General features: G+C 41.2%; 1 protein-coding gene across 1 annotated transcript in view; it reads left to right on the plus strand.

The window, feature by feature from the left end:
* SNAP25 (synaptosome associated protein 25) overlaps nt 1-23,507 on the plus strand; it is an 84,636-nt gene extending 61,129 nt beyond the window's left edge. The window contains exons 5-8 of the mRNA XM_069546396.1: nt 10,282-10,399; nt 14,274-14,399; nt 16,765-16,909; nt 22,225-23,507. Coding sequence (XP_069402497.1) covers nt 10,282-10,399; nt 14,274-14,399; nt 16,765-16,909; nt 22,225-22,293 — 458 coding nt within the window. The 3' untranslated portion in view covers nt 22,294-23,507. The remainder of the gene's footprint in view (nt 1-10,281; nt 10,400-14,273; nt 14,400-16,764; nt 16,910-22,224) is intronic.
* Nucleotides 23,508-24,197: the final 690 nt, after the last annotated feature.

The raw sequence follows: 24,197 nt of genomic DNA on the forward strand, positions 1-24,197 counted from the left end.
ATTTATTTAAAACATGGAACATCATAAACAAACTCTAGGAATAAATCTCAAATTGAGAGGAAAATTGCCCTAATATGTAAATCATCAGCTTACATGTAGATGTATGAAACTATGCTTTACCCAACAACAGTAATAAGATGCCACTCTTTAGCTGACTGGCACAACTTTTTTTAACTGATAATAATCAATACTGTGACTATGTCAGGAAAACAGAAATCCTCAATCTACATGCGGGCATTGTTGATTGATACAAACGTTTGAGAGTAATTTGATAATATACATGCATTTTGATGTGCACCCATCTTTCGACCAAGATATTCCACTCCTAGAATTAGATGCTGCAGATATTCACTGACAAATCTGTGAGGAAAAATAAACATGCCTTACCTATAATACTGTAAAACTGGAAACAACCTAAGTGTCCGGCAGTGAAGAGGCCAACCGCATCAATATGGTATGGCCATGAAAAAATTCTGCACAAAGTGTCACAACCATTGCAATATATAATATAAATCTTTATTTACTGACCTCTGAGCAGTTGGGGCACGGACTGGGAGGGGCTGAACTACTCTTAGGGGTCCTCTGAGAAACAACTGCTAGGAATCAATTAGAAGTACATTGGTGAAGAGGAGATGAGCAGAAGTAGGCAGGGAGAGTCTTCTGTGATGTGGGCCTGACACTTTTGAGAGGGGAGAGTATGGGTGGAGGCTTGGGGAGGAATCTCATACTGCAATGCTGCGCTGAGAAAGTCTCAGCCAGACTGATGCGCAGCCCAGGAGCAAAGACAACCCGGTGAGGCAACCCCATGCTGGGCAGGATTGCCCCCAAGCTAGTGAATCATGCTCAGTCATTGGCTGGGAGCATCCCAGAGAGGGCGTGGCCTCCATGTAAATGTGGGAGATCATAGAGATGCCACAGCTGGAGGTGTCTCTAACTGAAGGGTCCCTCTTGGAAGGAGATCTGAGCATACCCTCATGGCTGTCAGTAAAGACATTTGTTTCTATATTATTTATTTGTATTAAATTTTTCCAGTAAACATACACTAACCAGTTTTTTAAAATCAAGAGAAAAGTTCTTTTAAAAAAACAACGAACATCAGTCCCAACACTTGCCCTCTCATTTAAAAAACAAAAGTAAATTGCAAAATTAATGCAAAAATGATGAAGTATAGTAGAGTTGTATTTTGAAGGGGTTACAATAGCTAGAGCAGTCTTCAGAACTCCTCAAATGAATTTGCTATAAATCTTAAGACTTGCTGACTTAATCCGTAGCAATGTCCCAGACTTTGAAACTCAGGATGCAGTGTCACTGTGATTTTCTAAGAATTGCATTTAATTAGGCAACATGTGCCCATACAGAAGAGTAGTACTTCATTTCTAATGTTAAATTGATACATATACACTCAAGAAATACAGAGTTCTACCTTATTAACTCTCTTTAGTTAATGATTTGCACATGAAAGGGGTAGAAAAAGAAGCATTGCAACAGAAAGAAAGATTTGAAAAAGGTTCAGGATAATGCCATTTTACCCCTAACTATAAAGCTTTGACATAAAGACATGCAAAATAATACATAAAATCTGAAGTAAAAAAACATAGTAAGATATTGAGTTGCAAATTACATTGTACTTTGATGAGGAAAATCTAGAGACAAAATTTGCCAAAATCTCCAAACAAATGCAAAAGCAAATTATTCTTAAACATAAATGATTCCCAAGAATATATTATTCTCAGAGAAACAAAGCAAAAGTGCAGATATTCCCTGCAAGACAATTAATGTTCTCAGCTAAGACATTTCAGTTATGGCTGCATGGCTAAATTCTCTGTTGAACATATTTCCTAGGATAACCTGGGTTTTACCAGATGCATGATGGATAATTGATACAGATGAGAAACACACAACTGTAAACATTCAAAAGTAGGTGGCTTCTGCCTGGTCTTAAGTGGTGTATGTTCCATTTATACTGTAAGAAGAGATTAGGATCTTTTTAAATGAGTCAACAACTATCTTCTCTGCCATTGTAAATGCATTTGAATGCTGTATATGCTGTGTTTAGTTGTTTAGATCAGTAACTGCTTTAAAATTTCTCTCCAATTTATGCTCTACTAATTTTATCTTTGCCTGAACACCAAAAGTGTTGACTGCTTCTCCCCTTCAGCTGCACAGAAGTCTCAAGAAACAGTCATCCTCCTAAAGAGCCATTCCAGGTTGCCCTGCTAAATGCTTGAACTCAGAAATCCCTTACGGGATTCTTGTTTCATGCTCAGGAATCCGGAGGCCGTGGAACACTGAGCATGGCAGCCAGCCCTGGAAATGTACCGCGTCCTGGGATTTTTCTGTTCTATGAACGAAATCCCCCGAAATACCCTTACCTCTAATGTGGGATGACTCAGACTTTCACTTCCATATCTCTTGTCCCCTTTGTTGGTTTTTGCTGGGTTATATGTTTGTTTAGATGCTGAAAATGTGGCTCTTGGGAAAATCCAATGGGAAAAACTCCAAACTGGACAGTGAAATCTTTGGCCACTGCCTGGCAGGGTAAAGGCAAAGTAAACTGTCATCCAGAGAGTCTGCCAACATTTCTAAATGGTTCATGGCCCTACAAGAGAGCATTTGTGAAAACATCCCTCTTGCTAAAGTCCCCTCACCAATCTCTCTTATGAATGACTAAAGCTGCTATTGTCCAATATGGTAGCCACTAGTCAAGTGACTATTTGAATTTATTTAAATTAATTACCATATGTTCATCAGTGCTCAGGGAAATTAAAATCATATACTCAGCATCTGTAACTGGATACACTCATGAAGGCTTATACATTCAGTCTTCCTGTTCTTCTATTTTTTTCTTACTAGACTGACGATTCTAATGGCCCCATGCTGCTTTACTTAAGTAATATTAGTAGAAAGTGAAAGTTGCTCGGTCGTGTCTGATTCTTTGCGACCCCATGGACTCTACAGTCCATGGAGTTCTCCAGGCCAGAATACTGGAGTGGGTAGCCTTTCATTCTCCAGGGGATCTTCCCAACCCAGGGATCAAACCTAGGTCTCCTTCATTGCAGGCGGATCCTTCACCAGGTGAGCCACAAGGGAAGCCCAAGAATACTGCAATGGGTAGCCTATCCCTTCTCCAGCAGGTCTTTCCGACCCACGAATCAAACCAGGGCCTCCTGCATTGCAGGTGGATTCATTACCAACTGAGCTATTAGTAGAAACGATATCTAAACTTAGATCCCTAAGCATCCTGCCATTGGTGGATCCATCACAAATAACCAGTCATCCAAATATCATGGCAGAAATAAGAAAGAACAATTTCTTGCCCCGACATATAGTGTGACGTACTGGAACACCTCCCCAATCCAAAATGTTATTTCCCTCCCAGTCTCCAAGAGTAAACAGAGAACAGTCAGAAAGTAAGTTTATGGAAGTAAGGAGCCAGTCAAACCTGAATACTGCATTGCATAGTCTCTCGTGTTGTTGTCCATGTCAGAATAGAATGAGGATATGGATTGCTTTCAAGCATTTCCTGAGAAATATCTTCACGGAAATCACTGAAGTGCTGTGAAGTCCCTGTACTCCAAACATATTCATAAACATAACTCAATTACACTCTAAAGACTGATATTATTTGGGGTACCTACTACGTGCCATGACACTGAAGAAAACAGACAAAAGTCCCTGACTTCATAGCATTCACATTCTAAGAGGGGACAAGAAAAAGGAAAGAATGTTCTCATTAGAATATCTGTGACAAAATTGTTCCATGATGTTTTTTCAGGATTTGACTTCAGTTCAGTTCAGTCACTCAGTCGTGTCTGACTCTTTGCGACCCCATGAATCGCAGCATGCCAGGCCTCCCTGTCCATCACCAACTCCTGGAATTCACTCAAACTCACGTCCCTTGAGTCGGTGATGCCATCCAGCCATCTCATCCTCTGTCGTCCCCTTCTCCTCCTGCCCCCAATCCCTCCCAGCATCAAAGTCTTTTCCAATGAGTCAACTCTTCACATGAGGTGGCCAAAGTACTGGAGTTTCAGCTTCAGCATCAGTCCTTCCAGTGAACACCCAGGACTGATCTGCTTTAGGATGAGATCTCCTTGCAGTCCAAGGGACTCTCAAGAGTGTTCTCCAACACCACAGTTCAAAAGCATCAAAAGCATCAAAGCTCAGCTTTCTTCACCGTCCAACTCTCACATCCATACATGACCACTGGAAAAACCATAGCCTTGACTAGACAGACCTTTGTTGGCAAAGCAATGTCTCTGCTTTTGAATATGCTATCTAGGTTGGCCATAACTTTCCTTCCAAGGAGTAAGCTTCTTTTAATTTCATGGCTGCAGTCACCATCTGCAGTGATTTTGGAGCCCCCCAAAATAAAGTCTGACACTGTTTCCACTGTTTCCCCATCTATTTCCCATGAAGTGATGGGACCAGATGCCATGATCTTCGTTTTCTGAATGTTGAGCTTTAAGCCAACTTTTTCACTCTCCTCTTTCACTTTCATCAAGAGGCTTTTTAGTTCCTCTTCACTTACATTGTGTATAATGATACATTCAGCCAATATTGATAGATATAAAATAGTTTTCAGAATCAACTGTTCTGAAATAGCTCCAGAATTCCACTTTGCTATGATCCTTGCTGTACAAGCTGCACCCCATGCCAGGAGCCCACTCTCAGAAATAGGGTTCTGACCCTGCCTGTATGTTTTCATTCGGATTCTCTGGTTCAGAAATCTAACACTTGTGCACCAATTTACTTGTATTTATGTTATTTTCTAATCCCTGGAGACACAGTGAGTGGGGCTCCTATATTTTGCTGAAAGTACTAACTTGAGGAGTCCCCTAGGAAGGGCAAGCACCTGAATGCATGTCTGCATGCCATAGCCTTGTATGTGCCAGCTTATCGGTTGAGCCTATTTTTGCCCTCTCCACCCACATACGGGAATGTGGGCCTACCTGCCCACAGTCCTCTTGGTTTCAAGCACTCTTCTGGGCCACTTCCGCTCCTCTCTGATGAGGGTAGACTTTCAAGAACCTTGTCCTGACCAGTGGGGAGAATGTGGAGCTTCAGAGCAAGCCAGAAGGCTGGTGGAGGTGGAGCTCCTCCAGAGGAGAGATGCTCTGCTCGTCTCTCACAAGTTGAATGAGAGCAACTAAGATTCAGGGAAGATCACTCCAATGAACTTGGGAGACTTCAGATTTTTGAAGCAATGTAGAAACCAGTATTTCAAATCATTCTTTACAATTAATGCCACCCACAGTGAACACATCAAGAGAAACCTTTACTTTGATAATTCTGGGAGGCGAAATCTTGCCACAGGTACCACTTTCATCTCCCACCAGACACCTGCATGTCGTAATGAGCCATGCCGAGTGGGGCCACCTGAGACGGATGGAGCATGGTGGAGAGGTCTGACCAAACGTGGTCCTCTGGAGGAGGGAGTGGGAAACCACCCCAGTAGTCCTGCCTTGAGAACCCCATGAACAGTATGAAAAGGCAGAAAGATAGGACACTAAAAGATGAACTCCCCAGGTCGGTAGGTGCCTAATACGCTACAGTGGAGAAATAACTCCAGAAAGAATGAAGAGATGGAGTCAAAGCAAAAGCAATACCAATTGTGGATGGGACTGGTGATGGAAGTAAATTCCAATGCTGTAAAGAGCAATATTGCATAGGAACCGGGAATGTTAGGTCCATGAATCAAGGGAAATTAGAAGTGGTCAAGGGAGATGGCAAGAGTGAACGTTGACATTCTAGGAATCAGCCAACTAAAATGGACTGAAATGGGTGAATTTAACTCAGATGACCAGTATATCTACTACTGTGGACAAGAATCCCTTAGAAGAAAGGGAATAGCCCTCATAGTCAACAAAAGAGTCTGAAATACTGTACTTGGATGCAATCTCAAAAATGACAAAATGATCTCTGTTCATTTCCAAGGCAAACCATTCAATATCACAGTAATCCAAGTCTATGCCTCTAACAGTAATGCTGAATAAGCTGAAGTTGAATGGTTCTATGAAGACCTACAAGACCTTCTAGAACTAACACCCAAAAAAGATGTCCTTTTAATTATATAGGCCTAAAGTGCAAAAGTAGGAAGTCAAGAGATAGCTGGAGTAACAGGCAAATTTGACCCTGGAGTACAAAACAAAGCAGGGCAAAGGCTAACAGTTTTCCCAAGAGAACGCACTGGTCATAGTGAACACCCTCTTTCAACAACACAAGAGAAGACTCTACACATGGACATCAACAGATGGTCAATATCGAAATCAGATTGGTTATATTCTTTGCAGACAAAGATGGAGAAGCTCTATACAGTCAACAAAAACAAGACTAGGAGTTGACAGTGGCTCAGATCATGAACTCCTTATTGTCAAATTCAGACTTAAACTGAAGAAAGTAGGGAAAACCATTAGACCATTCAGGTATGTCCTAAATCAAATCGTTTACAGTGATACAGTGGAAGTGACAAATAGATTCAAGAGATTAGGTCTGATAGACAGAGTGCCTGAAGAACATGGACAGAGGTTCATGATATTGTGCAGGAGGCAAGGATCAAGACCATCCCCAAGAAAAAGAAGTTCAAAAAGGCAAAATGGCTGTGAGAAGACCTTACAAATAGCTGAGAAAAGGAGAGACACAAAAGGCAAAGGAGAAACGGAAAGATATACCCATCTGAATTCAGAGTTCCAAAGAATAGCAAGGAGAGATAAGAAGGCCTTCCTCAGTGATCAGTGCAAAGAAATAGAGGAAAACAATAGAATAGGAAAGACTAGAGATCTCTTCAAGAAAATTAGAGATACAAAGGGAACATTTCATGCAAAGATGGGCTCAATAAAGGACAGAAATTGTAGGGACGTAACAGAAGCAGAAGATATTAAGAAGATGTGGCAAGAATACACAGAAGACCTGTACAAAAAAGATCTTCTTGACCCAGATGACCACGAAGGTGTGATCACTCACCTAGAGCCAGACATCCTGGAATGTGAAGTCAAGTGGGCCTTAGGAAGTATCACTAAGAACAAAGCTAGTGGAGGTGATGGAATTCCAGTTGAGCTATTTCAAATCCTAAAGATGATGCTGTGAAAGTACTGTACTCAATATGCCAGCAAATCTAGAAAGCTCAGCAGTGGCCACAGGACTGGAAAAGTTCAGCTTTCATTCCAATCCCAAAGAAAGGCAGTGCCAAAGAATGCTCAAACTACTGCACAATTGCACCCATCTCACACGCTAGCAAAGTAATGCTCAAAATTCTCCAAGCCAGGCTTCGACAGTACATGAACCATGAACTTCCAGATGTGCAAGCTGGATTTAGAAAAGGCAGAGAAACCAGAGATCAGTTGGCCAACATCCACTGAACCATCAAAAAAGCAAGAGACTTCCAGGAAAACATCTACTTCTGCTTTATTAACTACACCAAAGCCTTTGATTGTGTGGATCACAACAGACTGTGGAAAATTCTGAAAGAGATGGGAGTACCAAACCACCTAACCTGCCCTCTGAGAAATCTGTATGCAGGTCAAAAACAACAGTTAAACTGGATAGGAACAACAGACTGGTTCCAAATCAGGAAAGGAGTACGTAAAGGCTATATATTATCACCCTGTTTATTCAACTTATATGCAGAGTACATCATGCAAAATGCCAGGCTGGATCAAGCACAAGCTGGAATCAAGATTGCCTGGAGAAATATCAATAACCTCAGATACGCAGATGATACCACTCTTATGGCAGAAAGCAAAGAAGAGCTAAGAGCCTCTTGATGAAAGTGAAAGAGGAGAGTGCAAAATTTGGCTTACAAGTCTACATTGAAAAACTGAAGATCATGGCATCCAATCCCATCACTTCATGGCAAATAGATGGACAAAGAATGGAAACAGTGACAGACTTTATTTTGGGAGGCTGCAAAATCACCTCAGATGGTGACTGCAGCCATGAAATAAAAGACACTTTCTCCTTGGAAGAAAAGCTATGACCAACCTACAGAGCATATTAAAAATCAGTGACATTACTTTGCTGACAAAGGTCCATCTAGTCATAGCTATGGTTTTTCCAGTAGTCATGTATGGACGTGAAAGTTGGACTGTAACGTAAGTTGAATGCCAAAGAATTGATGCTTTTGAACTGTGGTGTTGGAGAAGACTCTTAAGGGTCCCTTGGACTGCAAGGAGATCCAACCAGTCCCTTCTAAAGGAAATCAGTCCTGAATATTCATTGGAAGGACTGATGCTGAAGCTGAAACTCCAGTACTTTAGCCACATGATGCAAAGAACTGACTCATTGGAAAAGACCCTGATGCTGGGAAAGATTGAAGGCAGGAAGAAAAGGAGCAACAGAGCATGAGATGGTTGAATGGCATCACCGAATCTATGGACATGAGTTTGAGTAAGCTCTGGAAGTTGGTGATGGACAGGGAAGCCTGGCGTACTGCAGTCCATGGGGTCGCAAAGAGTCGTACATGACTAAGTGGCTGAACTGAACTGAACCCAGAGATGTGCTTCAACCCCACCTCAGACCAGCTCTGCAGGAAGCCCTTAGCAATTCCTCAAATGGGGATTGTCATGCCTATTCTGTCGTTCTTAACATGCTTCGTGTTTTGAAGATACTGGGCTCCACTTCCCCAAACCAATCTCTCATTTGATAGTTATTTTGATCTACAGACTAATTTATTGCATTCCTTAAGGAAACTGGGATGAAGTGTTTGGAAAAGTACAGAATTATCTGGAATGTAAAGAGTTGTCATCCATTTTTTTAGCCCCTTCAAGAATTTTCTTAAGGATAAGAGTATACCTATATTTATTCAGCAAAGTTTTGCCAGCACTACACTGTTATTTCCTGTGGGTATCACATACTGGATAAACATTCTGTTTTCCCTTGTCTCTTGAAAACCAGAGCAGAGACAGCAAATTCCTAATAAGCTGAATTCTGTTCCTCAGCCCCACAAAAGACAACACAATAGCTTCTTATTTTCCAAATGGACAGGCAGTCTCTCCAGTTTGGAATGACAATTTAATGTGAAATTGTTTTTAAGTAATTATTTATGCCCTTTTATACAGGAAAATATTTACCAGTTTTATTCTAATCATATCTTTCTTCCCAGAGGCATAGGCATGCATGCATGAAAATATAGTTGAAAAGAGGAATAGAAATGTAATTAGGTTTTGTAAATAGCCAGCCAGGACATCCCACTGCTGCCTTAATGGTCTTATACACCCAGTCACTATGCCGCGTCTGACTCTGTGTGACCCCATGGACTGTAACCTGCCAGGCTCCTCTGTCCATGGGATTTTTCAGGCAAGAATACTGGAGTGGGTTGCCATTTCCTCCTCCAGGGATCTTGCGACCGAGAGATGGAACCCTCATCTCTTGCAATGGCAGGCAGATTCTTTGCCACTGAGCTACATGAAAAGCCAAAAAGTCATAAAAGCTGTTTTAAAAATCACTTCATGTAACTTGTAATTTACTCAATTTAATGACACCACTTTTGAAAACTTAATCAAGTTGATGAATGTAACCCTGGCAACCTAGAAGTATGATTCATTTTTATGGCCATCAGTCTATGTCTTAAGATACTGTCTAAGGTCAGCTTTCCTGGCACTGATGACTTAGTACTGTTTCATGTTCCAATCCATCGCCTTTCTCCAGGAATTTAATGGTCCAATACCTGTAATGTTGCTGTGCTGATATTGCTTTTCTTACAGCTTCTATGAATTGAATATTCAAAACCAAAGACTGCCTATGGCCTGCCTTTGGCTAAACAGCCATTGCTAGGGGGAAAAAAAGATATGGTACCTATTGCTAATTATCACTATAGTTGTTATTTTTCCCAAAGGAGAAAGTGGGTTATTTTCTATCCTTAGCTGGTTGAGGGTGCTAAAAACCAAAAGAGAGAGATGTTTTAAAGTTGAAGCAGACACTTCCTCTAGCACCATTGCATTTGAATGCCTAAAACAAACTAACACCCTATTTTCTTTCTCTTGAGTTTCACTGGTGTCTGAGTAAGTGAATATGCTGTGCTGTTTTCCTGGACATTCAGAATCAAGCAGGCTTACCTACTCCATCCCATCATGTCTGAACTATAAACTATATGAGCATCACTTTTGTTCATTTCCTTCCACCCCTGGCTGCACAGGGCATCGACAGCCGATTCTAGCAATGCATCTCCTCAGACAATGCATTGTAATAGCTCTCCCTCTTTCTCAAATTCCGTTTCATTTCTCATGTTCTGTTGAAAACCCCCAAAAAATTCATTCCACACTGTCATCCCTTTGTCCTAACCAGAACAACTCGATCGTGTCGAAGAAGGCATGAACCATATCAACCAAGACATGAAGGAGGCTGAGAAAAATTTAAAAGATTTAGGGAAATGCTGTGGCCTTTTCATATGTCCTTGTAACAAGTAGGTACTGGGTACCAGCTCTAATCTGTGGCGTCCAGTTTTCTTTCTTTCTTTCTTTCTTTTTTTTCTTTAATGTCAAAGTGAATGTCTGAAGTTTTGTCTTTTTTTTCTTTGTCCTTTTCCATCCGCTTCATTCTGTGGGGATAAAATACTTGTGTTTAATCAGAACAACTGGAACGCATTGAGGAAGGGATGGACCAAATCAATAAGGACATGAAAGAAGCAGAAAAGAATTTGACGGATCTAGGAAAATTCTGCGGGCTTTGTGTGTGTCCCTGTAACAAGTAGGTGCTGCCTGCCTGCCTGAAGCTTTGGTTTCCCAAGGCCCATCTCCAAGCCTTGACAATCTCATTCCTGCTGGTGCAAAGGCAGGATGAGTATGTGGCATGCAGAACAGATCAATACCGTCTCTAATGCATTCATCTCATAGCATAGATGATATTAGTGGGAGTAAACTGTTGATGCATTAAAAATCAGGCATACTACAGTGAAAGCTTCACTGTCAGCAACTTTTATTGATGAACGTTTCAACATTTTCCAGAAAGTGTACCTCAAGACAGAGACTAACCTCAAGAAAGAGGCGCCACCCAGGGAATTTTATGTTCTCTAAATCCCCGAAACCAAAATTGCAGATTTAGAAAAGACTGGGGGTAAGTTTGGGAGTTGAGATACACATATGTATCAAGGTTTGATTTTTCAGAAGCAAAAATTACAGGTAATTTGGCCCAAACAAGCATTCCATAAGTTAGAGAGTAAGACAGAGATTCACCCTTTCAACTGCCCACCAGTTACCAAATCTGGTCAGCGGTTAGACCATAGATGCCGCAGCTGCACCCAACGCAGAGGCAAAGAGTCCTTCAGCAAGAAGTGCTCATGCCTTAGCCAAATTGGGCCCATCCCTCTCCAATTCTTCCTTTAGGAAGATCTCCCGTACACTGGCCGAAATGTTGAAATGTGTAGATTTTGCATGCACGACATCACAAAACATTCAACTGTTAAGGTTCTGCAACGCTTTTTTGGAATGTAGCAGAAATGTGACATGTGGTTATAAAGGTTTGCAACAGAAGGAATCTGAAAATAAGTGTTCTGGAAGGTAGTCTCATTTGACTAGCAGTGGAAAACAAAAAATGCATGAGTGGATTGTCCAACATGCATTTGGAAGATTAAACCTGTTCCCCGATCCCCCTCACCCCTCCTACTTCCCTTTGAACAGAAGCCTTTTTCTAAAAGCTCTCCTGATCCTAGCTTTTAGAATAGAAATCGATGTCATTTCTAGCTGATTATATGACCATTCACATCCTTTAAACTTTGAGGCTGATTTAAAATATCCCACTTCCTGTTTAGGAGGGGAGGGGCTCAATTTACAAATAAATTTAAGTTGGTTTTTTTTTTTTTAAAGAATGATCTACAGTAAAACCTGATTAACTGGAATCTAGCTAACTTGAACCTTTGAGTATATTTATATTTTTGTTCGTTTCGACTTTTAGCAAAAAGAGGCAAATAAACAAAGGGAAAAATCCCATTAGGGATTTAAAAGCATTTCTCTTAAAGGTCAGTCTAGGCAGTTTGCATTCTCTCACTCAGTCTTCATTCTCTAAGTTCCACATCCAAGCGGACCAAGCAATGAAAGCTGAGCTGCAGAGGAAAGGCAATCAGACATATCAAGAGAAACCAAAACCAAGGAATGCTTTGGTCATGTTCCCTGCCCTAAGACTCTAAGGCGGGAAAGTGGCTCAAGGTCTAACAGATAGTCAGCCATCACTCTTGAAACTAAGTTTAACTCCATGGCCCACCGTGTTAAGAAAGTCCTATAATTCACCAAAATAACATTCCCAAGCATTCCAGTTAGTCAAGATTTAACTGTTCATCATTTTCAGTGGCCACTTGCCCCCAGGTGAGATGTCTACCTCTTTTGTGATGAATTTCATAGATACATTTTCCCCATCCACCAACTGTGTGGACAAAGGGTGGAGGCAGGCCCCCCTCCCTCCCTGTGACAGATTCTAATGCTCAGATGAAATCACGACCCCTGGGAATTCCACGTACCAGTTGGCACTAATTCCTTATTACACAAGAGACCCTAACTGAGCTTCAAAGCTTGACTGAAGTGTTCCCTATTGTGTGTAAATAATGCTTTAAAAACCATGTGTCACAGCACAGTGGCTGGTGGCGCCCTGCACTCTCTGGGGGCTTCGCCCTGTCCCGGCATGTTTCGAGGGACTACGGTAGATGTCCCGCAGTTATGTGAGTCTATGTGCAGCATTGTGGGTGCAGTGATTTGCCTTCGTTCCGAAACGCAAACTTTCCCACTCCCTTGACTGCCAAAGATGGTACACCGGACATTTTACATAGCAGAAAGCATCACAAGGTCCATATAACTTCTGGTAATGTGAGGAGGGAGGAGACGGGGATTCGGAAAATAACAAAAACAAAGCCATACTCTAACCTTTATTAAATTCATTTTTGGATCCTGTCCCACTAAGTGGCCCCGGCTCTTTAGAGCAGTGAATTCTGACTGCTTGAAGGCTATGGCATTATACATTAAATGTGGGAGTTGCTGAAATTCCATCTGTACAATTTTCCAATTTGTCTCCAGGGTTTCTTGGTCCCTAATCTGCAAATATTAGTCTTAGTGCCAGTTTTAATAGATGGCTATGGTCCTCCAATAAAAAAAGAAGAAAAAAAAAAAGGTTAAATTCTGGTGTCGTATAATAGAAAATACAAAATGTGAAAACAGGACCGAAAGAAGTTCTGTTCTTGGACTAAAAAGCGTGTGGTTTCTACTATGCAAAGAACATAAAAACATCTTTGATTGCTCAGTTACAACACACCCACCAAAATATGCTGCACACGTGTCTATTGGGCACAATAGGTATGCCTGGATTTTAAGTCTCTCTCCAAGGCAGCTCAGTGAAATATGGCCCACAGAGACCACACCAGTTCCATACCACTTTCCCCTACCACATCCCAGGATAGTTTGAAGTAGGCAGCTGTAACCACTCCCATCCTGTCCCTCAGTCCAACAAAGAAGCTATTGAACCTGCGTTTCAAATCCTCATGAAGGCTATTACTGTCCTGCTAGTGCCTTTTTTGAGAATGGTCAACTTCTGGAGTAGTTTGGCTTAAATGAGAATGCTTCACTTTCTACTCATGCCTGTAGCTGGTGCATGAAGAAGATGTAGAGGGATTTCCCTTTCTGGTGCTAGATGGCTTGTTCTCTCTTCTCTTTTCCTGCATTCATTTCACTATGCCTCTTTTACTTTTTGTCTCTGTGGACAAAGGTTTGTACATCAACTCTGGATGTATGGTGACTGTTTGGAAGTACCGATATATTATCTAATTCGAATCACTCTAGAGGCAACTCAAAGACCATCACCCTTGGCCAACCACCAATCCTGTATGTTCTCCACGCAGAGTGAGAATGCTTGGTTCTGCACATGCATTGGGGGAAAACAATTAAAACGGGAATCTTTGCATGATGGTGTGTAAAAACTTGGTCCAGGATGTTTTTCTTGATGACAGTGTGTTGCTGTGGTGTGATATACACACTCTACTTGGCAGTCTTGTTTTGTGTCTGTCTGCCAGTATGTTTTTTTCTGTGTTTTGTGTCTCAAAATATAATTAGAACTGAATGTCCTCCAACTACGTTAATCCTTGTCTTAAATCCAACTAAACTAACAAAAATGAAATCCTGAGTAGCTGAGGCTTGGTGGTGGCCAACTGTTTGGGTCTGGATTATGATATATCGGTATTCTCTAATGCCTCGAATTAAAACTCATTCGCTTGGTTCGGTTCTGAGCTTGAAGAGGTAATGATTGTTGTGAGCTTGATGCGCCGCCCCTTTTGCTTGTCACTCACCCTCTTTTTTGCATAGGCTTAAATCAAGTGATGCTTACAAAAAAGCCTGGGGCAATAATCAGGATGGAGTTGTGGCCAGCCAGCCTGCTCGCGTGGTTGATGAACGGGAGCAGATGGCCATCAGTGGTGGCTTCATCCGCAGGTGAGCCTTGTGCAGCTGGCGCTATAGCGGTTGCCTACTTTTGAGTGACAAACTACTCCAACCTGAGTGGTTCTTAAAACAACACTGGGAAGTTCTCCGGCAGTCGGATGGTTAGGACTCGGTGCTTTCACCATCATGCTCTGGGTTCAATCCGTGCTCAGAGAACTAAGAGCTCACAAGTTGAGTGGTGCCTCCAAAAAAAGGAAAAAACACTATTTTTTTTTTAAACTTCTGAATCTCTGTGTTGACTGAGCAGGTCTTCTGAGAGCGTCTCCTGGGCTCGCTCATTACATGCAAGTGGGTGCAAGATGGTCTAAGACAGCAGTGCTTTCTTGTCTGGTGATTGGCTGGGGCCGTGGGTATGAGGCATCCCTCCTCTTCTATGCGACCTCTCCCCAGGAAAGCCCGTGGTTCTTGCACGGTGGTGGCAGCACCAAGGGGTAGGCTCCCATGTGCAAGCACTTGTCAAGCCTTTGCCCACATGTCAGTGGACAAAGCCAGCCACGTGACCACGTCCAGCATCAGTGTGGCAGTAAACAAATGTTTCACTCCATGACTTTGATTGGACAGAATTTGTGAGACTATGTACAGATATGTGGGCAAGGTCAATAATAAGGAATGGTGAAACATCTATGAACTGGCAATGGCAGGAAGAATACTGAAGGGACAGGAGAGAACTGTCACCAGAGCCCAGCGGTAGTTATGGCTGTAGGCAGAGGTCGAGATGCCTGGGCTTACTCCATACCAACTGTATCAGAATCCACATCTCTAGAAGTGAGATCCAGGTATCAGCAGTTTTTAGAGCCCCTCAGATTTTTTACGAAAAGAAGGCTGAGAACTATGGAACCAAAAGTAAGTCGTAGCTGCTGACAATCATTTATGTAAACTTCTCTTCTACACACGAAACCTGGGAAGTTCCCGTTTAATTTTATCTGGCCTAGATTGCTTTACAAACTCTAGAGGAGCAGTCTACATTGGTATTTACCATGAGGAATGGGTTTTAACCCCTGGGAGCACATTTTAGCCCATCGCCATCTGTAGTAGGAAACACTCAGACATTCTGAAATAAGTATCTACCATTTACAATAAAGAGTTAGTGCAGTACGTGTCCATGTCCATCAGCTGGGTCAAAAGCAGGTGCCAGGAATGAAGAAGCGTGCAAAAGGTTTATTAGAGAGCAACATTGGGGAGGGAAAGCGGGGAAGTAAGACTGGGGAAGAGCTGTCAGACCATCAGGCAGAGCTGGCAAACAATCTACCAAATCACTGGGGTCTCCACAGCAAAGTTGCTCATTGGAGGAATTCCACAGTAGGTAGAAATGAGTAAGTCTTTGTAAAAAGTCTTGCTTCGTCATTGGCTGGGACCACCTTGAGAAGAACATGACCTCAGCTCAAAGCAGACCTGAAGGAATGAACAATGAGAAGCTGTCAGCTAACCACACTCCTTACAACTGGGCAATGAGCTCTTTCTTTTTTTAAAAAAATGAGTTCTTTCTTGAAGACAGTTTGAGCAGTGCATGGATCCATACAGTGCAGGGGGTGAGCTGTGGCTATATAGTAGCTATTAATAAAAATGATATGTAAATAAATTGCAATTAGAAGTTTTTTTAAGGGAAAAAAAGTGCCTTCCTAACTTTCAAGCTGAGTTATGAAAAAAATGGGAACTCCCTTTGGGGAAAGCATTTTGAGAGCCAATTTCTTCCTCCCTACTTAGGCTGAAACAATATTTTATCACAGTTTTCTTCCTTGAAATCACCTATTCACAATGTCACGAAAAACCACATACCATTGAAACCGGAGCAAGTAAAAATCATCTTGAAAATGTAGTTCCCTTTGGAGTTCTTGGGAGCAAATAGGGTTAAGGGGCAGACGGTTATTCTCATTACTCTTCCCATTAATGTTGGTCCCAAATGGAGAAGTAGATGAGTGGAGAAACTCTCTGACTTAGTACAATAGCTTTTCTTTCCTTATAAATTTGAGTCTTGGAGACTTTGATTGGCATTTCAGAAAGGAAAATACAGTTTCTAACGGGTTCCACCTCATTCTCTGACCTGGAATCCTCCCAACTAAAATGGTTTTAGCCTTATTGGGATAATCATACAGGGAGGAAATGAGGTGTTGGTAGAATTGAGAGAAGTAGGTATATTAATCTGCTTAATATGCCTTCTTTAAAAGTAGAAATTTAAGTGTTCAATAATGCATTTACAAATTATTTTCCTATCTATGAAAGCTAAAATGTTCTCATATTGAACAGAGATTTTAAAAGGTTCAGATTGTTACCTGGAGATCAATAGATTTTCCCTAAGCATTGGGTCTTGGACATTTGAGTTTTTCTTATCTTCTAAAACCTCTTCTTTGATGCCCAGGGTAACAAATGATGCCCGAGAAAATGAAATGGATGAAAACCTGGAGCAGGTGAGCGGCATCATTGGAAACCTCCGTCATATGGCCTTGGATATGGGCAATGAGATTGATACACAGAACCGCCAGATCGACAGGATCATGGAGAAGGTGAGCACGGGGCAGTCAGCAGGTTTCTGTTGCTTATCACCTTCTCTGAAATAACCACCAAGGAAGCATGAAGGGCTTAACAAGACCCGCAAACTGTAACTTTGGATTCAGGCCCTGGTAGATAGACATCTTCCCCCTTATTTTCCGAGACAGAAATACAGCAACAGATACGTAAATAATAGGGTAAAATTTAATATAGCAGATATTGCTCAGGGCCACCTTTACTACAGGCATTGTGCTAGGCATCAAAGGACATATTAAGATGGAAAGACACCATCTCTGCTGCCAAGAAACTCACAGCCCATGGGAAGCACTGAGCATCCAGATGAACATATAATTTGTCAAGAAAGTTGCCCATCAAATGCTAAGTCAGGTTAGATGGGGAAAGATTTCAAGGGTCAAAGGATGGGAAAATCTCACCCAAAAAGTTGAATTTGATTCGAGTCTTGAGGGTTGGTTGGGAGCTTGTCAGAGATGAGGTAGGGACAGAATCAGGAAATGAGGGAAGAACAGTTATTTTAAGTTAGCCAGAAGGTGAATACGAGCTTTGATTCTAAAGTGCGGAAGCTCAAATGATAGTTCAAAAAGGCCAGGATTCCATTTCCAGTTCAAAAGTGCACACATCCAGATCTCAAAGAAGGGAACATAATCTAATGAAATTGAGTTCATATAAGGACACCAGATGTCACACTAAGACTGAGCCGCCTAGTGCCAGAAAGAGTAGAGACAGTCAAACGGGAAAAGATAGGGTTGGGGGCTTCAGATTAGGAAGAAACAGAAAGAAGCGCTGGAAAGCTTTTATAAAAAGATTTGGGGCACTCACACCTGATATTCTACACTATGCAAATCTGATACAGTCTCTATGTCTTTGTGTTCCATCCCCTCCCTAATCAGTAGACTCCTAAATATTACTTATAAGCTCTTAAGATATCCAAATGCCAACAGGGAGAAATGGGCAAATTATGAGTTTGATGGTAATTGTGCATCTATAATCAATTCTGCTTAGCTAATCTTATATGATGGGAGTTTATTCCTTGGAATATATTGAAGTTTTGAGACTGAAACCCTGAGTTTCTTTTCAACAACTCATTCCACTTTGGTTGGGGGTAGAAGGGCAGTTTTTGTGCTCTCTTGAACCCAAGACTAAATACTCTGTTTCTTGGTGTCTGAGCATCCTCCACTGACTTAAAAAAGGAATGAGAAGACATAAAGGAAGCGCTTTGCCCTGTTGTGTTCTATGCACTTTATAAAGATATTTGAAACTGCGTAACATTTTGCCTAATCAATATGGAGCTACACAAATGTCAGTGTAGTTGGCAAAATACCTGTGCTTTGCCTGCTTCACAAGTCATGACATGCTTACTGTTGGTAAGAGCCTTTGATATGCTAAAGCTTTTAAGCTGTGTAAGTCAATAGATTTTTAGAACAATATTGAGAGTTTCAAAAGGCACTGGAGCCAATAGAAATGGATCTAACCCATTATGGCCCAGAAAAATGAACTAAGAAATAATTGCTGAACCACCTTCCAATAGGAAAATGAATTGGGGGGAAAAAAAAAAAGAAAAGTAGCCATTTTTCTATCAAAGGACCCAATTGACTCACAGATGTAGGAAGATAATGTATCTCTAACTCAAATAGAGTCCTAGAAAGACAACTTCTACTAAGAAAGAGGGGTCAAGTCTTTATTGACAGAGCTGGGCTCTAAGCAAGCAGTTTTCCTGGAAAGGCAGGAAAACTCTAGATCTATTCTTTAGGGGAAAGTTTTCATTCTGGGCCCAGTTTACTGCAAGAGCCAAGACTTGTGCAGCTATAGGGTTTCATCAAAAGTCCAGCAAGTGGATAGGAAATAGCCATTATAGTTTATCTCATCCTTGGACGCCAAATTGCTTAAGAAGTGGGGCAGGGGTCTAGTTCCCTTCTAATAGCTAGCCTTTTTTCCCTCAAAACAACAATGTGGATATGATTGAGATAAAGCCCATTTCAATTCAGCATTTCCCCAAATGATACATGTGACGTGATTATTAGTAGACTTCTACCTTCTTTTGCAAGTTCTTACTTCTGATCATAGAAAATAACGTGCAAAGATCTTCTGCATATCTAGGATTAAAATCATACTGTAGGACTAAAAAGAATCTTCTATTTCTCCCATATTCTCTCATGACCCAAACAACAACCCTCACCCAACTCCATCAATCATGATCCTTTCTCATCACTTCAATTAGCTGTGAAGTTTTGGGAATCCAAAATAATGCAGTCTTCCGTACATTCCTATGGACTCTCAAGAAATTACTTTGTCCATTTAAAAACCCTGTTTTCTGATTTAGGGTATTTATAAATAGGCAGTCTTCGAAGGCTGGAATTGTATGATTCTTTTAGAAATCTATTAAAATGGGGCAAGTTTCTGTCAGGTCTTTATGGGAACTGTTGCTACGGAAACAATAATGTTCAAACTTGGATTTAAAATTGTCAGTGCAAGATGTGACGCACACGTTAAAATACAGTAAAGTTGAAGATTGAGCGTTGCTCACAGTCTCCCATCAGTATGGAAGCATGGCATTTGAAAACTAAGATCTTGAGTTCCAGCAAGGCTTTTCTGCTCACCAGCTTCATGACCTGGCTCCTCATCTGATACTGGAGTGGGTTGCTATTTCCTTCTCCAGAGGAAAGATAATAAGAGAACAATTCAAATCTGGGATCAGAACAGGCTGTCATGTAAGATAGAGCTATCCTCTTCCAGAAGTCAGAGCTGTGCCCTAAAAGCTACTTGCCATGGTCTGGAGTTAAGATTTCCAGAGTGTTCAGAAGCATGGGCTAAACAGCCCCTTCTACCTCTTCCACTGCTTTTTTGGATCAGGTTTTCTCACAAAGGCAGATCATGTAGTGTATCTTGAGTGTATTAGCAAGTTTAGGATTCTCTAAATAGAAATGTGAAAACAGAGATGGGATATATTGCATAAATATGTCCTACAAAATATAAATAGAGTAAACACAGATGCATTCTCCAAATACCAGGAAGACAAGTAAAAGATTATCTCAGGATTTTTTTCCTAAAAGCACATATGTTATATAATATAATAAAGACTTGGCTCCTGTGGTGTCAGGTATTGTATGGGCTGGAATTTTGATATGCTTCAGAAAGAACTGAGGTGGACATCACAGATGTTCATTGATGATACGTTTGTTCTAGCTCCTCCCAGATTCTTTGAGGGTATCCATAGAGTAGCCTCATGCTCTACTTCAAAACATTCTCTTGTACCATCACATGAAGACTCACCAGTGCCTTTGTAATGCAAGAAGTCCTAGAATGTTTGCCTTCAGAAATGCTATTTGTTTTTAAGTGAAGTGAAGTGAAATGAAGTCGCTCAGTCGTGTCCGACTCTTTGCGACCCGTGGACTGCAGCCCCCCAAGCTCCTCCGTCCATGGGAGTCTCCAGGCAAGAACACTGGAGTGGGTTGCCATTTCCTTCTCCAGGGGATATTCCTGACCCAGGGATCGAACCCAGTTCTCTCATATTGCAGGCAGACGCTTTAACCTCTGTACCACCAGGGAAGCCCTATCCTACCCAGAACTGTTGCAACCTGAGAGCAAGGCGTCCCCTGGTCAGGGTGCAGATCTCCAGGCAGGCATGCTTTTTCCTTATTTGAGCAGTGCTCAAAGTTAAGTCTGGAAAAATAATCAGCATAATCCAGTCTTAAGGAACATTTCACATTGATCTGAGCTTCTAATTTTCCTTTCGATCAAAGTGTTACTATTTCTAATAGGATTTGTAGCTAACGAGGGAATACTAAAGCATTCAGGAAAACTGGAGAGAAATACCCATTTTCCAAATTGCAAACCTAAAGGTTAAAACTACAAGTCTATAGATCAAAACAATCAAAGAAAATTAGTGTTCTGCCTTATCTGTTTTGAAGTCAACTCCCAACAGATGGTAAGGAACCATTGCCAGATAATTCAAAGTTATGAACAGCCTAGAAATAATTTTCTTTCACTTGGCAAACTTCTATCTGAATAGTCATAACTCTAGTGTCCTGGGAATTCACAACTAAACTGGATAAAGAAGACACAACTTGGTGGAGATTACAAAGCACCAGGCATAGTTGTTGATGTGAAAGCAGTAATCAGCAAATAAGTACTGTTGCTATAAACTAGTCCAGTTTTCCTACCCTGCCTCTCAGTTTCCCGCCCCCTTCCCAAGCTGGAGAGGGGCAGACAACGTTACCAACCACAATAGAGCAGAAACAGCAGCCGGAAAGGAATGTTTGTCTTCTCTTCTGCTTGCTGATTCGTATGTTCCTCGGTGATGTTAGGAATAGTTCATTTCTAGAGTTTAACAGTATATCCAGGTAGTAGTCCTGGGTTTCATGATGCATGTATAGCAAAAGACAACTCAAGCAGTGAGTCAGTCAGTCAAAATATAAAATGATAGTAAGTGTGTCTCTGTTAAAAACAAGCCAGTTACCAAGCTCACAGGAGTGCCTTCAGAAATGGGACTAACAAATATTAAATATTGCAAAAGCAAACCATGTTTTCACTGAACAGCAGTAGTTGTAAGATAAGATATATTGAGCACTTCATTTTTGCAAAACATTATTCTAAGACCATTATATGTAGCAACTCATTTCATCCTCATAGCAAACCTAAGTAGTAAGATGACTAACAGTGATTATAGTGTGGACTCTGACTCCAGGCCTTTTGACTCCGGTTTCCCCATTTATTAGCACTGTGACGTTAGACAAATTGCCTAAATCCTCTCTGCTTAGCTTCCTCAGTTGAAGAAAGGAGCGCATAACAGTATATCCCTCAGTGTTGATATCAGTCTTGCTGTTGCCCTAGTTGAGTGAGCGGAAACTAGTAGTGGAACTGTGCTCGCCAGCAGTGTTCTTTACTGCCCCCAGCTTGCAGTGCAGAAAGCTGAGGCCCCAAAATGTTAAGTAATCTGCCCAAAGTGACGCTGCTAGTAACTGTACAAATAGCAAGAATTCAACTCAATTTAACAGATGTGAACGTCTGCCATAGAAGTCACCGGGTGCCGTTCCAGAAGAGAAAGATAAATGATACGTCTCTGTCCTCCAAAGAACACTCTGTGGTAGGGAAAACAGTTATAAGAACTAAGTCATGAGATCAGACTTCTATGATCTTGCTCAAGTCCAGCCAATGGTTCTGGGAACACAAAAGAAGGGATGGTTCATTCTGATGAAAAGGAAAGTTTCAAGATGCCTTCACCCAGTAGGAGGCATTTGAACTGGACCCTGAAGGGGTCCAGTAGAATTTTAATGGGTAAACTGAATTCTGTTTTTCTCTCCCCTTTTTCCAGGCTGATTCCAACAAAACCAGAATTGATGAGGCCAACCAACGTGCAACAAAGATGCTGGGGAGTGGTTAAATGGCCCATCTGTGTCTTCTTCCAAATGCTGTTGGGCAAGATAGCACCTTCATGCTTTTCTCATGGTATTACCTAGTAGGTCTGCACACATGCACACATCAACCTTCCCCCATTGTGAATGTTGTCTTGTGTCGTCCATCAGCCCAACGATACTACGTGTCTTCTGTTTTTTCTGGGTCTCTTTCTTTCCAAAGGCTATATATAGTGGTCATTTGGTGGCTCTAACCTTTTATGTAAGATGTCTTGGGTTTCATTTTACCTTTTCTCTTCTCAGTGGTGTTTGCTGAATGACAACAATTTAGGAATGCTCAATGTGCTGTTGATTCTTTCAATACACAGTATTGTTCTTGTAAAACTGTGACATTCCGCAGAGCTACTGCCACGGTCCTTTCTTTGGGTGTCAGGCTCTGAAACTCAAAATTTGCTGTCTTTGGTTCCTCATGGCTGTCATCTGTCTTTATGATTTCATGATTAGACAACGTGGAATTACATACCAGGCATTGCACTCAAAGTGATGTGATTTATGCATTTATGCATGAGAATAGATTTTTAGATTCCTACTTAAACAAAATCTTTCCATGACAGTAGCATACTGATGAGAAAACACACACGCAACAACAGCAGCAACAGCAAAACAACAAAGCATGCTCAGTATTGAGACACTGTCAAGATTAAGTTATACCAGCAAAACTGCAGTAGTGTCACTTTCTTTCTGTCAATATTTAAACTTATCGATCATAATCATCCTTTTTTAAAAAAAATAATTTTAAAAAAAGATGGGTTTGGATACTCACCATTTAATCATTTCCAGCAAAATATACGTTTGACTGAAATTATGTCCAATGGATGTAATATAGAGTTTGTTTGCTGCTTTTGAAGACTGTGTTTTGGAGAAAGCAACCTTGCTGTGAAACAGTGTGGAGATGTAAATTTTATAAGGCTGACTCTTACTAATCACTATTTCCCCTGTGGTTTGTTATCAGTACAATTCTCTGTTGCTTAATCTAGAGCTATGCACACCAAATTGCTGAGATATTTAGTAGCTGATAAAGAAACCTTTAAAAAAATAATGTAAATGAATGAAATATAGATAAACTATGAGATAAATATCATTACGGCATGTAATATTAAATTCCTCCTGTCTCCTCTGTCAGTTTGTGATGTGATTGACATTTTGTAGCTAGTTTAAAATTATTAAAAATTATTAGACCCCAGATGTCTGCTTTAATTTCTTCATGGACCCTGTCTGAGTTTGTACTCACACGAGAAGAAGAAATCTGGCTATAGTCCCATCACTCCCAAGAAGTCAGTTCTGTGTGCTAAGGACACCGTACGGGAAAAGCAAAGGTGTCCCTTCTACACATGATCCATTGGCAGTTGAAACATGGCATGATTTTTATAATCTGTTTCACAAATTCTTATGTATAGATCAGTGTTGGCCATGGGCGGAATGTAATTCAACCAGAAGGCACAGAAGAAAAAAAAAATCCATAGAAAAAATCGGTAGTACTCAGACTTGGCTGTACATAGATTGAGGTATATTAGGTGTCAATCAACTCTCATCTTCCTTCTCTCCAGTGTCACCCCACCAAACTGAGCCCACCACGACCACCACCACTGCTGCCTCCACTGTATTTAACAGCCTTATTGACATATCATAACATTCACCCATTTAAAACGTATAATCCAGTGTGAAAGTGAAAGTGCTAGTCGCTCAGTCGTGTCCAACTCTTTGCCATCCCATGGCTTGTAGCCCGCCAGGCTCCTCTGTCCATGGAATTCTCCAGACAAGAATACTGGAGTGGTTTGCCATTTCCTTCTCCAGGTGATCTCCCCAATCCAGGGATTGAACTTGGGTTTCCCACATTGCAGACAGATTCTTTACCATCTGATCCATCAGGGAA

Source organism: Ovis canadensis, chromosome 13, assembly GCF_042477335.2.
Source record: "Ovis canadensis isolate MfBH-ARS-UI-01 breed Bighorn chromosome 13, ARS-UI_OviCan_v2, whole genome shotgun sequence".
Lineage (NCBI taxonomy): Eukaryota > Metazoa > Chordata > Mammalia > Artiodactyla > Bovidae > Ovis > Ovis canadensis.